At 47.9% G+C, this 16395-nt stretch overlaps 1 protein-coding gene across 5 annotated transcripts in view; it reads left to right on the forward strand.

The window, feature by feature from the left end:
- The window catches only part of CREB3L4 (cAMP responsive element binding protein 3 like 4), a 29688-nt gene that overhangs the window by 5708 nt on the left and 7585 nt on the right, over positions 1–16395 (forward strand). For all 5 annotated transcript variants that reach the window (XR_013980208.1, XM_080984732.1, XM_080984733.1 and 2 more), the window contains exons 2-9: positions 718–897; positions 2478–2733; positions 4041–4153; positions 5955–6062; positions 9573–9679; positions 12135–12203; positions 14626–14710; positions 15859–15955. Coding sequence is in view for 4 of the 5 variants with exons in the window: in XM_080984732.1 (XP_080840858.1) it covers positions 721–897; positions 2478–2733; positions 4041–4153; positions 5955–6062; positions 9573–9679; positions 12135–12203; positions 14626–14710; positions 15859–15955 (1012 nt within the window). In the remaining variant the exon portion in view is untranslated. The remainder of the gene's footprint in view (positions 1–717; positions 898–2477; positions 2734–4040; positions 4154–5954; positions 6063–9572; positions 9680–12134; positions 12204–14625; positions 14711–15858; positions 15956–16395) is intronic.

The following is a 16395-nucleotide window of genomic DNA, read 5'->3' on the forward strand; positions in this document are numbered from 1 at the left end:
TGCAGTCATGTAGAATAATAATAATGATAATTTTCATCTGTTGCTATAACTGTTCTCTCTGTTTTTATACACAATCTCTACCCCCCAAAAAAGGTAGGGCATTATCACCCAATCTCTCCATATTGCAGATGGAAACCCTGAGGCCTAGAGAGGGTAGCTTGCCTAAGGCTACCAAAGGAGGTCAGGATTTGAACCATAGCTGTCAACTGTCCCTTATTTGGCGGGAAACTCCGTTATCCCAGCGCCGTGTCCCGCTGCTATCCCTTATTGATGATGTCCCTTAAATTTCCGGGGTTTCAAAGGAAGCAGCTATTCCCCCCCCCCTCCTCCCGCCCCACCTGATGAAACTGAGAGCTGCAGATGGAGCACGAGAGAAAAGATACAGAACTGCAGCAGCATCTTTGTAGCTTGGACTTTGTTTTGCGCAAAAAGTAGTTGCTGGTTGTAGTTATTTAATTGCAGTGTTTCATCAGCTGGTGTCTTGAGCAGCAACCTCTGGAAACGAAGGGCTAAAAACCGGCGCTACTCTCCCAAATTATCTGGTCCCTTTTAACTTCGCACTTCAGCTGGTTGACTAAAATCCCTTATTTTGGCTGCTGATCCCTTATTTTCGAGGCTGCTGGCCCCTTATTTTCAAATCTGTAAGTTGACAGCTATGATTTGAACCAGGGACTTTGCAGGTTTCTCAGCTGCTAACATGCTGTCTGCTCATCTCAGGCCATGGAATCCAGCACCCCTACTCTCCCAGATGCCCTCCTCTTCGAGGGGCAGGAAGGATTGGTGCCCAACGGTGCCTTTTCTTCACCAATGTCCAAGCCCTGCTTCCCGCTTCAAGACCACGCCTATGGACGAGCGTCAGAAAAGGTTTACGATGCCTGGGAAGCCGGCGAAGTGCTGGTGAGTCAGGGGAAACTACATGGATAAAAAATGTTTTATTTGTCTGTTTGTAAAGGGGACAGGGAAACCCCTGTTTTGCAGGGGGCTGGACTAGATGGCCTTTGGGGGACCCCTGGGGTGGGGGTCAGTGCCAGCTCTACAGTGCTATAATCCTAACCTTCACGGCCATTTTTCCAAAAATGGGAAGAAGCAGAAGTCCCAGCAGAGGAAGAACGGATACCAAAACTTATGGAATATGCAGAAATGGCGAAACTTACCGGAAGAATAAGAAATCAATATAACTATTTATTTATATATATACAATAATTATTATTACAATATTATTAATATTACAAGAATCCTGCCAATGTTTTTACCTGTTTACAATTTATCTGTAACTATTCAATAAACCAGTTTATCTGTAACTATTCAATAAATCATTTCCATTCTTTTATTTTTATGTATAAACAAACAAACAAATAAAAGAATGGAAATGGTTACAGAATGGAAATCTGTAACCAAGTTACAGATAAATTGTAAACAGGTAAAAACATTGGCAGGATTATTGCAATAAACCTGCAGTTTCATAAGAGTATATATTTAAAGAAGATGAATAAATGATCAAATTTAAGTTACTTTGGATATGCAGAAGATGTAATCAATTGAAGGGGACCGCAGAAAGAGGGGGAAAGGAAGTCAGGTTTTGAATGTCAAAATAATTGAAAAATTAGTGAGATGTATAAACTTGAAAAGTATAAATTAAAAAATTAATTAAAAAATAGAAAAATTCTAACCTTCATGGAAGATAGGGCTACTGATGACGACCAGCCACAGTGCTTCTGAATACCAGTTGCTGGAAGCCGCAGGGATCTTGGGTTCGAATCCTGATTTGTGGTTTCCCATTGGGTTGGCCACTGTGAGAACAGGATGCTGGACTCGATGGGCCTGATCCAACAGGCTCTGTTTGTGTTCCAGTTTCAGAGCTGTGCCTCTGTCAAGTGATGGACAGGTCAGGTGACAGACAGGCGGGCGGTCTCACTCATCTGTCAGGAGTTGGCCGATGGGAATCATAGAATTGGAAGGGACAATGCTGGAAGGGACAGCAAGGGTTGTCAACAACCTGCAATACAGGAATCCTTTGCCCAACGTGGGGTTCGAACCCACAAACCTGAGATTAAGAGTCTTGTGCTCAACCGACTGAGCTTTCTCAGATGTGGTGGGGAAGAGGGGGGAGGATAGAGCTACCCACCCCTGGTTGAAATTTCTCGTAAATATCCCTCCTGACACCCCAAGGGGAACAGATACACACAAGCACTCCAAAGCAAGTACAGTGGTACCTTGGGTTACATACGCTTCAGGTTACATACGCTTCAGGTTACAGACTCTGCTAACCCAGAAATAGTACCTCGGGTTAAGAACTTTGCTTCAGGATGAGAACAGAAATCTAGCAGCAGCAGCGCGGCAGCAGCAGGAGGCCCCATTAGCTAAAATGGTGCTTCAGGTTAAGAACAGTTTCAGGTTAAGAACGGACCTCCAGAACGAATTAAGTACTTAACCCGAGGTACCACTGTACTAGCAACCCAACCGCATTCCTGCTCCAGGGTCGTCCGAGTAACAGCGACACAGAAGATCTCTTGCAATTCCTGATTAACCCAAATGACATCTACGAATCGAGGAGCCCCATTGCCTCGCCAGAGAGTGAGAGAGGAATCTCAGACGATCCCCACGCGGACCCCCCTGTGCAGAGTGAGCTTGCCCCCCCGGACGTATCGGCCACCGTCATCTATGAGGTTATTTGTGACATGGGTATGGTGGAGGAGGCGACCGGGCCTGATCCTGCCTTCTCCAGCCCCTTAGGTAAGTGGGCAGGATTCTTTATTTTACTGCATTGCGTTGCATTCATCTCCCGCCCTTTCCCGCAAGGAACTCAAGATGGCGTTCATTGGCTCTCCTCCTCCTCATTTAATAATAATAGTAATAATAATAATAATAATAATAATAATAATAATAATAAAATTTATTATTTATACCCCGCCCATCTGGCTGGGCTTCCCCAGCCACTCTGGGCAGCTTCCAAATTTTTTTAAAATACTGTGATACATCAAACATTAAAAGCTTCCCTAAACTTAATGCCCACAGCAACCCTGTGGGGTAGTTTAGGCCAGGGGTCAGCAAACTTTTTCAGCAGGGGGCCGGTCCACTGTCCCTCAGACCTTGTGGGGGGCCGGACTATATTTTTTTTTGGGGGGGGGTAAGGACAAATTCCTATGCCCCACAAATAACCCAGAGATGCATTTTAAATAAAAGCACACATTCTACTCGTGTAAAAACACGCTGATTCCCAGACCGTCCGTGGACTGGATTTAGAAGGTGATTGGGCTGGATCCGGCCCCCGGGCCTTAGTTTGCCTACCCATGGGTTAGGCTGGCCCAAGAGCACACCCGGTGAGCTTCATGGCCAAGTCGTGATTCGAACCCTGGTCTCCCAGGTCCTAGTCTGATGCTCTAACCACTACACCACACTGCTGTATTCAAGAAACTCAAGGAGGATGAAGCTATATCAATGTCTGCTAGCTGTGGTGGCTATGTTCCACCTCTGCTCTTCGGAGACAACCTGCTCTGAACGACAGTTGCCGGGAAATTCAAGTGGGGCGAGTTGTTGGTGTGCTCAGGTCCTGATTTATTTATTTCATTAAAAAATTATATACTGCTCGATTCTGAAAGGAAAAGGAAAAGCTCAAAGAGGTTTGCAAAATCATAAAACAATGAAATTAGTACTCAAGAAAACCAATTAAAAATGATTAAAAATAATTGAAATCAACAATAAGTTAAAAACCCGATGAAAAGACATGTCAGTGTTCTACATGTCCGGAAAGGCTCGCCTGAACAATGTTTTTAGCAGGCACCGAAAAGAGTACAGCAAAGAAGGCCTTGTGTCAATTGGCAGGGAGTTCCAAAGTGCTGGTGCTGCCACACTGAAAGATTGTTTTCTTATAAATGCGGAATGAGTATTATGTGGCACTTGTAACAGTGACAGTTATGCAGGTGGATGCAAGTCCCACCTTTACCTTGGGGCAAAGCGTTAGAGGTATTTAGACTAGGTCCGCTTGCCAAACTTGTCCCCTTTCTGACTGGCCCCATGCCTCTTTCGTTCCTCCCCACCAGAGAACTGGACACCTCCGGCAATACTCCCTGAGGCCTGTGCTATGAGCGAAGTGTCACTCGGGCTCTTGGAGAATGTGACCAGATCCAACGTGGAAGACATTCCTATGCCCCAGGTAAGTAATAATGGAACTGATCTTTTGGGGTGTCTTGTCCAGGGCCTAGTTTGTAGTATGCATGCAAAGCTTTTTCATCCCACTTTAAACAGTTGTGCTTTCCCCCAAAGAACATTGGGAAGTGTAGTTTGTGAAGGGTACTGAGAGTTGTTAAGAGGCTCCCCACACAGCAACAATTCCCTGATTGTTAAACCACACTGAGGGGAATAGGAGTCTCCTAACAACCCTCATCACCCTTATATTCCCAATATTCTTTGGGGGAACCATGACTGTTTAAAGTGGGATGATACAGCTTTACATGTATAGTGCGGATGGAGCCCTGGTCTGGCCTGGCTTTCCAGAGGAGTATGTGAAACAAGGCAGGTTAGGTGTTTCAGCACCACAGACAGCTCCAATCAACATACTTTGCTCCCACAAAGGCTAGAAGTAGACAGAGGCCTTTTGAGCCACTGCCTCCCATCCACCTCTCCTAGGCTGTACTCACATGGCTTTCAGCACCACAGACAGCTCCAAGTGAGCCACTTGGCTCTCACAAAGAGGTGGCCTGAGGCCTTTTGAGCCTCTGTACCTCTCTCCCTTTGTGAGAACCGCCATATTCCTCCAGACTGGCACATCTTCTGGGCTCTCACCCGGACCTATGAAGTTGGTTGGGAGGCAGGCGGTTCCTCAGGGCCTAGGGGGAGCTGCCTGCAAGCGTCCTGGCTCTGGCCTCACTGGCCCTGGGGCTGTGGGATGTGGGGTCCAGAGGGCCTTGACCTGCCAGGCTTGGACTTAATGAGCCTCAGATCTCCAACATCAAACCGGAGTCAGAGATCTGTCCTGGCTCCTTAGCTGGCAACTCTGGAGACTCACTGCTAGACTCTGCAAAATCCCAGGTGTCGCACACCAATGGGCATATCAAGGGACAAGAGTGGATGTCTTGACAGCACAAGCATTGTTGAGAGCCATGAGCATACTAGAAGCTTTTGTAGGGCTCGGGGAGTGTTACATGACCCGCTGCGGGTCACAGTTCTTATTCAGCTTCCATATTTGGCTGGTTGGCTCCTTCCTTTTGCCACAGGGGGGCGCTAGCGCGTAGTCCGCTACCTCCCTCTAACCATCACCACCGGTTTAGCAGGGATGGCAGACTGGAGCCTGACCCCTATTCATGACTCCAAAATCACGGAAGGCCTGTGATGACTCCTGTGCTATTTCCACATTAACACCCAAAATGCCATTATGGTGCATTCTGCACATGCTTAAAAAAAGGTAAAGGTAAAGGGACCCCTGACAGTTAAGTCCAGTCACAAACGACTCTGGGATTGCGGCGCTCATCTCGCTTTGCTGGCCGAGGGAGCCGACGTTTGTCCGCAGACAGTTTTTCCGGGTCATGTGGCCAGCATGACTAAGCCGCTTCTGGCGAATCAGAGCAGCGCACAGAAACGCCGTTTACCTTCCCGCAGGAGCGGTACCTATTTATCTACTTGCACTTTGACGTGCTTTTGAACTGCTAGATTGGCAGGAGCAGGGACCGAGCAACGGGAGCTCACCCCGTCACGGGGATTCAAACCATCGACCTTCCGATCGGCAAGCCCTAGGTTCAGTGGTTTAGACCACAGCGCCACTTGCGTACCTTGCACATGCTTAGAGGCCCTCTTTTCCGGCCAATCCAGACAGAAGTCGAGAATCCTAGCTGATGATGCAATAAGACCCCATTTGTGAAATGAAACAGGTCCCAAAGGAAGTATCTCCCCGGGAGAGGGTGATTTGCAAAGGCGTGGCCACAAGGCAGCTAACACACTCTTCCTCTGCGGTGGGGCAGGATCCTTTCGAGCCACTGCAACTCCAGGGCCTCTACTTGACGGAGGAGGAAAAGCGGCTCCTGAGCGAGGAAGGGGTCTTGCTGTGCTCCGACCTCCCCCTCACCAAGGTACGTGGCTACAGAAGCCAGCAGAGACATTTCCCCCATCCCAGAAGGAACGGAGACCAGAAGTGATGAGCAGGGATTTCTTCCAGTTTGGTAGCTTTCCTTGGGTTATTTCTTAATTTTTTAAAAAATATGTGCATGTGGCTTTTATCTCTTTTTAATGCTACATTCAGATTTCTTTAGCCACCAGGCACTGTCGCCAGTGGCGAATTTAAAGGTAAAGGGACCCCTGACCATTAGGTCCAGTCGTGGCTGACTCTGGGGTTGTGGCGCTCATCTCGCTTTATTGGCCGAGGGAGCCAGCATACAGCTTCCGGGTCATGTGGCCAGCATGACTAAGTCTCTTCTGGTGAACCAGAGCAGCGCATGGAAACACCGTTTACCTTCCCGCCAGAGTGGTACCTATTTATCTACTTGCACTTTGACGTGCTTTCGAACTGCTAGGTGGGCAGGAGCTGGGACTGAACAACGGGAGCTCACTCCGTCACAGGGATTCGAACCGCTGGCCTTCTGATCGGCAAGTCCTAGGCTCTGTGGTTTAACCCACAGCGCCACCCACGTCCCAGTGGCAGATTTACATATAAGCTAAACAAGCTATAGCTTAGGGCCCCACTCTCTTGGGGGCCCCAAAAAATTTAAAGGGGCGAAAAACCTGGATGTGCATTTCCAAAATAAAAGATAAAAAACAAATAAAATAAAACCTACATACAGCAACAGTGTTTTGTGTTGTGTAGGCTCCTATGATGTAATGGGCCCCACCTGCTAGCCTGCTCCCTAAAATACTACTGGTAATTATTTCACTAGTAATATACTTCTTCTTAATTGTATTTCACTATTAATATACAGTACTACTTCTTAATTGTATGTCAGTTCAACAATTACTTTGATAAAATACATATTTTGTTATGTGCAAACGGCTTTAGATACCTATTACGTCCATAAATTACCATGTAGCATATATTCAACACAAAAAACAGCGACAATTTGCTGTTGACAAAGGACAGCTGGACAAATAAGGGGCCTTCAGTAGCTTAGGGCCTCATCAAACCTAAATCCAGCCCTGACAGTGGCCCATTGGGACTGGGGAGTGGAAGGCATGGAGACTACCAGGAGGCAGGGCTAGAATCAATAAGAGGCGGAGCCAAGCAATGCAAGTCTTGTCCCCATCCTCCTCCCTGTCAAGTTCTCCCCAAAGTGTCTAAATAGTAATAGTAATTTATTATTTGTACCCCGCCCATCCGGCTGGGTTTCCCCAGCCACTCTGAGCAGCTTCCAACAAAGATTAAAAATACATTAAAATGTCACACATTAAAAACTTCCCTGAACAGGGCTGCCTTCAGATGTCTTCTAGAAGTCAGGTAGTTGTTTATCTCTTTGACATCTGATGGGAGGGCGTTCCACAGGGCAGGTGCCACTACCGAGAAGGCCCTCTGCCTGGTTCCCTCTAGCTTAGCTTCTCGCAGTGAGGGAACCGCCAGAAGGCCCTCAGCGCTGGACCTCAGTGTCCAGGCATAACAGTGGGGGTGGAGATGCTCCTTCAGGTATACCGGGCCGAGGCCGTTTAGGGCTTGAAAGGTCAGCACCAACACTTTGAATTATGCTCAGAAAGCGTGAAACCACAAAAACTGATCGCGAAGGCGCACTAGGAATCATGCAAAGCTATACCCCAAAATCTATTTACAGTGGTACCTCGGGTTAAGTACTTAATTCGTTCCGGAGGTCCGTACTTAACCTGAAACTGTTCTTAACCTGAAGCACCACTTTAGCTAATGGGGCCTCCTGCCGCCGCACCGCCAGAGCACGATTTCTGTTCTCATCCTGAAGCAAAGTTCTTAATCTGAAGCACTATTTCTGGGTTAGCGGAGTCTGTAACCTGAAGCGTATTTAACCTGAAGCGTATGTAACCCGAGGTACCACTGTACTTATTGCATTTATATCCCACCTTTTTCCTCCAAGGAGCTCTGTACCTGGTTCTCCCCCCTCCTCATTAGATTTCCACAACAACCCTGAGAGGTAGGTTAGGCCAAGGGGCAGTAACTAGGCCCAAGGTCACATCCAGCTTCATGGCCAAGTGGGGATTTGAACCCTGATCTCTCCCAGGTCCAAGTCAGACATGCTAACAGCTACGACAGCCTGGCTCACCCAGTCACCCCACTCATGTTCACCCAGCAGTGACTTTCAGGTGTAGTTCGGGGACATGTAGATAGATTATTGAAAGATAAAAAGTAATGTGTATACAATTGTAAGTGGAAAATAAGACGTTAAAAGGGGAAGGGAGAGGAAAAGGGAAAGAGAGATAACACCCATACAAAACAAAAACAGAACTTATCAATATTACATGTTTGTTATTCTAGTTAACCTACATTTAACCTAGGACTCAGCTACATTAGTCAAAAAACAGCGTTTTGAATGCGTTATAAAAATGCAACACCAGATGGCGGTGGAGAGTAAAAAAATATTTGCGATTTTCCATAGCGTTTTTTTTCTTTTGTTATAACGATTTAATTTCAGACTTATTTATAGTGGGGAGGTTTTCCTGTGTGTAGATCCAACCTTAATACAGTGTTTATAGAAATGGATTCCAAATATCATTAAATTTGTTCGTGACAGGTCTATGTTTATACGCAATATGTTCATGTGCGGTGAGTTTGTACATACCTTCTATCCAATCGTTGAAGGGAGCTGCAGTTTTATTTTTCCAGTTCATCAGTACCTATCTTTTTGGCCGTAGTATGGGTGCAGAGAGTCCATTCATATTGTCCCTTCGTTAGGTTCCACGTATTGGGTATATAATTCCAAAGCATATTTTCCTCAGCAAATAGTTTGGGGATTTCTGAACTACCGTATTTTTTGCTCTATAGGACGCACCAGAGAATAAGACGCACCTAGTTTTGGGGGGAGGAAAACAAGAAAAAAACAGAACAGCAAGAGGGATCTGGCTTCTGGGATAACAGCGCCAAGCCTCTTCAGGGCAGCGGGATGAAGGCTCCCCCTGCCCGGAAGAGGCTAAGCAGAAGCCAGGACAGGTGCCTTTCTGAAGAAGAGAAGCGCTGCGCAGAAGAAGCGCTGCACAGAGAGGGAGAACTGCGCAGCGCATCTTCAAGCGAAGCTGGAGAAGGAACAGAAGGAGACCCTTCTGTTCCTCCTCCGGCTTCCAGGCCAGGCGCCTCGCTGAAGCTTTCCGCTGCTCCCCGCAGCTTGTGGGGCTGGTGGTGGGGAAAGCTGAGCTTCCCTCACCGCCAGCCCCGGGGAGCAGCGGGAAGGGTGTGCGCAGCCTTTCCGCTGCTCCCCGCGCTTGTGGGGCTGGGGAAGGAAGCCCGGGTCCCCCCCCCCCCCAGCCCCAGGGACCACACATTCGCTCCATAAGACGCACAGACATTTCCCCTTAGATTTTAAGAGGGGAAAAGTGCGTCCTATTGAGCAAAAAATACGGTATATTCTGTGAGCTTCAAGCTTGCCCCAAAGCTCTGTACACACCTAAAAGGTTCTCTCGCCCCTCAACTTCTTCAACAGGCGGAGGAACGGATCCTGAAGAAGGTGCGGAGGAAAATCCGGAACAAGCAGTCGGCGCAGGACAGCCGACGTCGCAAGAAAGAATATATTGATGGGCTGGAGAGCCGGTGAGTGTGGGGTCTGTGGCTTGGGGACCCCTGTCCATTTTGCATCCCAGATTCCCCTTCCTGTACTCCCAGCCACAAGGCGCAGGGTAGAAATTCAAGCCAGTTTGAATTCAAATGTGAACTTACCTAATTTGCACTTACCAATGCATGAACTGACCCCAGAACTGGCCCTACTAAACATCTTCCAAGACAGTAATGCCCACTCACAACACAAAGAGTTCATAACCCACTTACTCTCAGAAGCATCATAGCCAGACACTGGAGAGACCTGCCAGGAGTAAGCATAGACCAATGGTATCAAATAGTCGCGGGTGGCGCTGTGGGTTAGAATCATAGAATCATAGAGTTGGAAGAGACCACAAGGGCCATCGAGTCCAACCCCCTGCCAAGCAGGAAACACCATCAGAGCACTCCTGACATATGGTTGTCAAGCCTCTGCTTAAAGACCTCCAAAGAAGGAGACTCCACCACACCCCTTGGCAGCAAATTCCACTGTCGAACAGCTCTTACTGTCAGGAAGTTCTTCCTAATGTTTAGGTGGAATCTTCTTTCTTGTAGTTTGGATCCATTGCTCCGTGTCCTCTTCTCTGGAGCAGCAGAAAACAACCTTTCTCCCTCCTCTATGTGACATCCTTTTATATATTTGAACATGGCTATCATATCACCCCTTAACCTCCTCTTCTCCAGGCTAAACATGCCCAGCTCCCTTAGCCGTTCCTCATAAGGCATCATTTCCAGGCCTTTGACCATTTTGGTTGCCCTCCTCTGGACACGTTCCAGTTTGTCAGTGTCCTTCTTGAATTGTGGTGCCCAGAACTGGACACAGTACTCCAGGTGAGGTCTGACCAGAGCAGAATACAGTGGCACTATTACTTCCCTTGATCTAGATGCTATACTCCTATTGATGCAGCCCAGAATTGCATTGGCTTTTTTAGCTGCCGCGTCACACTGTTGGCTCATGTCAAGTTTGTGGTCAACCAAGACTCCTAGATCCTTTTCACATGTACTTTCCACAGAGCCTAGGACTTGCCGATCAGAAGGTCGGCGGTTCAAATCCCCGCAACGGGGTGAGCTCCCGTTGCTCGGTCCCTGCTCCTGCCAACCTAGCAGTTCAAAAGCACCTCAAAGTGCAAGTAGATAAATAGGGACTGCTCCGGCGGGAAGGTAGTTCTGGGTTATTTGTGGGGCATAGGAATTCGTTCATTATTACTATTTTCCAAAATGTAGTCCGGCCCCCCACAAGGCCTGAGGGACAGTGGACCGGCCCCCTGCTGAAAAAGTTTGCTGACCCCTGTTCTGGGCCAACCCCAACCTCACTCACCACCAAAGGAATACAGTGGTACCTCGGGTTAAGTACTTAATTTGTTCCAGAGGTCTGTTCTTAACCTGAAACTGTTCTTAACCTGAAGCACCACTTTAGCTAATGGGGCCTCCTGCTGGTGCCGTGCCGCCGGAGCCTGATTTCTGTTCTTATCCTGAAGCAAAGTTCTTAACCTGAAGCACTATTTCTGGGTTAGCGGAGTCTGTAACCTGAAGCGTATGTAACCTGAAGCGTATGTAACCTGAAGCGTATGTAACCTGAGGTACCACTGTACAAGTAAATAGTAAAGAGAACCCGCACAAACTACGCTGACACAAAACCCCACACATACACTAAGTAAAATAGAAAAATCCCCACCCGGCCCCAGCCCTACTCACCATTCCCCCTCCACCTCTTCCCCCTTTTCTTCCTAATGTAACACTAATGTCTCAACAAATGAAAGTGATCTGTAGAAAATGTAACTTGGCAAAAGAGACATTGCACATACTTTTGTAAACCAAGAAATCTTTAATAAAAATATATTTTAAAAAACAAACAAACAGTGCATGAACCGGAACACAGCCTTCCTTCGGAATTCACAGTTCTCTAAAGACTGCAACGCGGTTCTCCAGACAGGTTAGCAAAAACGCATATACTAGCACAACATGTGCCTATAAAGACAGCCGGCACTACCCTGAGACAGAGTGAGGCCATAGCCTCAGGCAGCTAATTTTGGATGACATGGAAGGGCATCAAATCCTTCATCCTCTCCATCCCGTCTTTACATCTCTGCAAATGCATTTAGCATGTGATCCCTGATAGGCTGGGACATGTGTCTAGGTCAGGGGTAATGGGACTTGTGGTTCTCCAGAGGTTGCTGTACTCCAGCTCCCATTATCCCTGGCCATTGGCCATGTTTTGCTGAGGCTTGTGGGAGGTGGAGTTCAACAACGTCGGGAGAATCTTCTCCACCATGAAAGGTGCCTATTGGCTAGCATCTGTGGCGTCACCAACTCACCTCTCTTTGCAGTCCGTGGCACAGTTTCCCAGTGTGTGGGGGCTGTTTGGTTGTGTGTGTTTTGCAAAAAGATGATAAAATACAAATGTGCAGGTGAGGAAATGTAACCGCTTTCCCCCTTGTTCCTTCCTCGGTAGGGTGGCAGCTTGCTCTGTGCAGAACCAGGAACTGAGGAAGAAAGTGCAGGAACTAGAGACCCACAACATGTAAGTCTGTCACTGCCCCGCTGAAAGCAAGGTCCTTCCTTTTGCTACCAGCGGACAAGAGGATAGTGTCCATTGGGAAAGCTGCACTTGAAATTCAATTGGCAGAAGACCAGTAAATCACACTGGGATCACATTCACCCGGAGCTATACCAGCTGCACTGACTCCCAGTGGAGTACAGGATCAGGTTTAAGGTGCTGGTTTTAACCTTTAAAGCCCTATACGGCCTAGGACCCTCGTACCTACGGGACCGCCTCTCCTGGTATGTCACATGGAGGACCTTACGGTCTTTAAATGAAAACATCTTGGAGATCCCAGGCCACAGGGAGGTTAAAGGTAAAGGGACCCCTGACCATTAGGTCCAGTCGTGACTGACTCTGGGGTTGTGGCACTCATCTCGCTTTATTGGCCGAGGGAGCCGGCATACAGCTTCCGGGTCCTGTGGCCAGCATGACTAAGCTGCTTCTGGTGAACCAGAGCAGTGCATGGAAACGCCGTTTACCTTCCCACCGGAGCGGTACCTATTTATCTACTTGCACTTTGATGTGCTTTCAGTTGGCAGGAGCAGGGACCGAGCAACGGGAGCTCACCCCGTTGCGGGGATTCGAACTGCTGACCTTCTGATCGGCAAGTCCTAGGCTCTGTGGTTTAACCCACAGCGCCACCCGCGTCCCTACAGAGGTTAGGCTGGCCTCAAGCAGAGCCAGGGCTTTTTTGGCCGTGGCCCCGATTTGGTGGAACGCTCTGTCACAAGAGACTAGGGCCCTGTGGGACTTGACATCTTTCCGCAGGGCCTGCAAGATGGAGCTGTTCCACCAGGCCTTTGGCCAAGGCACAGTCTGACCCGCTCTCTCCTTCTGTAATCCTCATAGAACTCTAGCCCAATGGTTGCCATTAATTTGATTCTGAATTGATTTTAGAATATATTTTAATTAATTGACAATGATTTTATTTAAATTGTGCTATTTTTACTGTTGTTAGCTGCTCTGAGCCCGGCTTTGGCCGGGGAGGGTGGGATATAAATAAAATTATTTTACTATTTATTATTATTATTATTATTATTATTATTATTATTATTATTAATTCCGTTTATAAAAGGCGAAAAGCATCATACCAATATCCGACCAAATTGGCATTTTATATCTGAGTTTGTGAACCCTTTTCACAAGCCAAGGGCCACATTTCCTTATGCACAACCTTCCAGGGGCCACATGCCAGTTTTTGGGGTGCCAGAGACAAACGTAGGCAAGGAAATGTGAATGTTAGTCAGCTGATATACACACAAGCACACACAGCTCTGGCCTCCAGGCAAGTAAGATAAGGTTACCAGATTTTTTTCAATGAATCCGGGGACAATTTTCAACTTCATACTAAATAGATGGATTTTGTCAGGGGACTGATTTGTAAATCCAGGGACTGTCCCTGGGAAACGGGGACGTCTGGTAACCTTAAAGTAAGAGGCATTGTCAGAGTTCAAGGATAGCAAAAACGCTGCTGGGGAAAAAAGGGTAGACTGCCCCTGGATGGGAAGGTTCCATTTACCCAGCAGCAATAGACAAGGTTGTTGTTGTTCAGTCGTGTCTGACGCTTCGTGACCCCCTGGACCAGAGAACGCCAGGCACTCCTGTCTTCCACTGCCTCCCGCAGTTTGGTCAAACTCATGCTGGTAGCTTCGAGAACACTGTCCAACCATCTCGTCCTCTGTCGTCCCCTTCTCCTTGTGCCCTCCATCTTTCCCAACATCAGGGTCTTTTCCAGGGAGTCTTCTCTTCTTATGAGGTGGCCAAAGTACAGTGGTGCCCCGCAAGACGAATGCCTCGCTAGACGAAAGAGTTTTCCGTGTTTTGAGTCGTTCCGCAAGACGAATTTCCCTATGGGCTTGCTTCGCAAGACGAAACGTCTTGCGAGTTCTTGCGAGTTTGTTTCCTTTTTCTTAAAGCCGCTAAGCCGTTAATAGCCGCTAAGCCGCTAAGCCGTTAATAGCCGCTAAGCCGCTAATAGCCGTGCTTCGCAAGACGAAAAAACCACAAGACAAAGGGACTTGCGGAACGGATTAATTTCGTCTTGCGAGGCACCACTATACTGGAGCCTCAGCTTCAGGATCTGTCCTTCCAGTGAGCACTCAGGGCTGATTTCCTTCAGAATGGAGAGGTTTGATCTTCTTGCAGCCCATGGGACTCTCAAGAGTCTCCTCCAGCACCATAATTCAAAAGCATCAATTCTTTGGCGATCAGCCTTCTTTATGGTCCAGCTTTCACTTCCATACATCACTACTGGGAAAACCATAGCTTTAACTTTATGGACCTTTGTCGGCAAGGTGAGCAATAGACAATAGACCTATCTATTCTGCAATGATTTCACACACAGCAAACATTCTGGCTCCAGATCTGGACGTGGGAAACTCAAACGCCTTTCCTCTTACAGGTCCCTGCTGGGTCAGCTTCAGAAGCTACAAGGACTCATTAAACAGACCTCCACGAAGGCAGCCCAGACCAGCACTTGCCTCGTGGTAAATTGGGGGGGGGGGGAGAGAGAGCAAGAGCAAAGTGGGGGTGGTCATGAGTGGCGATAAGACTCAACACCGGCAAAATCATTTTTCAAAAGAGAACTGCATTGGGTGTGCAGATTTGGAGTGATGAATCTTGGAGGGGGTGTCAAAAATTCTGGGGGGGGAGAGAGACTACAGGGGTGGGAGGCCCTTTTCCATGTTCCCCTCCCTGGGAATTCCTAGAGTGGTTTAAAAAGGGGGAGAACCAACCCCTCTTCTTCCCAGGGAACTCTGAGAATTGTAGCTCTGGGAGGGAATGGAGTGTCTGCTTAACAGCTCTCAGCCCCCTTAACGAAATGGCAGCTCCCAGAATCCTTTGGGGGGAGCCATGACTGCTCAAGGTGTCTTTATAAAGGCGTGGTTTGGTTTGAATGTGGCTTTGATGGGACAGGATCCCTAAGGCCTGTCTTGTATTGACATGCATGGACGGGTCTTCATTGTAAATTGGTTTTAGTGTTTGTATTGTGTCTGGGAGTCTATTATGTACTGAGCTGAATAGGATTCAGAATGCAGCAGTCTGATTGGTCCTAGAACAATAGGATCCAGAATGCAGCCGTCTGATTGGTCCTAGAACAATAGGATCCAGAATGCAGCCATCTGATTGGTCCTAGAACAATAGGATCCAGAATGCCGCAGTCTGATTGGTCCACAGGAGCCACCCAATCCAGCTCCAGGTGGAAGTGAATCCGCAACCTAATTGGCCTACAGGAGAATCCTGGAATTAGCCAATCACGTGGGGCCCATTGTGTAAATAATGTATATAAAGCAGACATTCTGGGGGAACTTCTATTCCTCCTCACCACTATGAGCTGAATAAAGAGCATGAAATCCACTCTCGACTTTGAGTATATTTCAGAGTCGCTTTGGGTCACTTTGGCGAGGGAAGCAAGTAATCAATATAAATGAATGTGATGGAGACGATCACTCAGTTTACCCTCCAGGTGCACTCCATCTCCCAGCAGCAACAGCTCCCAGCATGGGCAGTGATGAGGCATGATGGGAACTGTAGTCCAATAACACCCTGGAAGGCCAAAGGCTACCTATCCCTGCTTTTACACCCATGTGGTTTCTTCAGCGCTTAAATCAACCCTCTCTCCTTCTGCTTCCAGATCATCATCTTCTCCCTTGGGCTTCTCATCCTGCCCAGCTGCAGCTCCTTCCTTGGGGGGACCCAGCTTAGCCGGGTTGACTACAAACCATCTGGAGGTAATCATGGGGGGGGGGGGCAAAGTGGGATGGGGGTGTCAGAAAGAGGAAGAACACGTGTGTGTGTGTGTGTGAGAGAGAGAGAGAGAGAGAGAGAGAGAGAAGAGAGGACAGAGATGATCCTCAGGGTTCGTTCCAATTCTATGATTCTGTGGTGTCTCTGATAAGATAGGGCAGGGGTCAGCAAACGTTTTCAGCAGGGGGCCGGTCCACTGTCTCTGAGACCTTGCGGGGGCAGACTGTATTTTTTTTGGGGGGGGGGGAATGAATGAATTCCTATGCCCCACAAATAACCCAGAGATGCATTTTAAATAAAAGCACACATTCTACTCATGTAAAAACATGCTGATTCCCAGACCGTCCGCGGGCCAGATTTAGAAGGTGATTGGGCCAGATCCGGCCCCCAGGCCTTAGTTTGCCTACCCATGAGATAGGGTAAA

Source organism: Podarcis pityusensis (assembly GCF_964106645.2).
Source record: "Podarcis pityusensis genome assembly, chromosome: 16".
Classification (NCBI taxonomy): Eukaryota; Metazoa; Chordata; class Lepidosauria; order Squamata; family Lacertidae; genus Podarcis; species Podarcis pityusensis.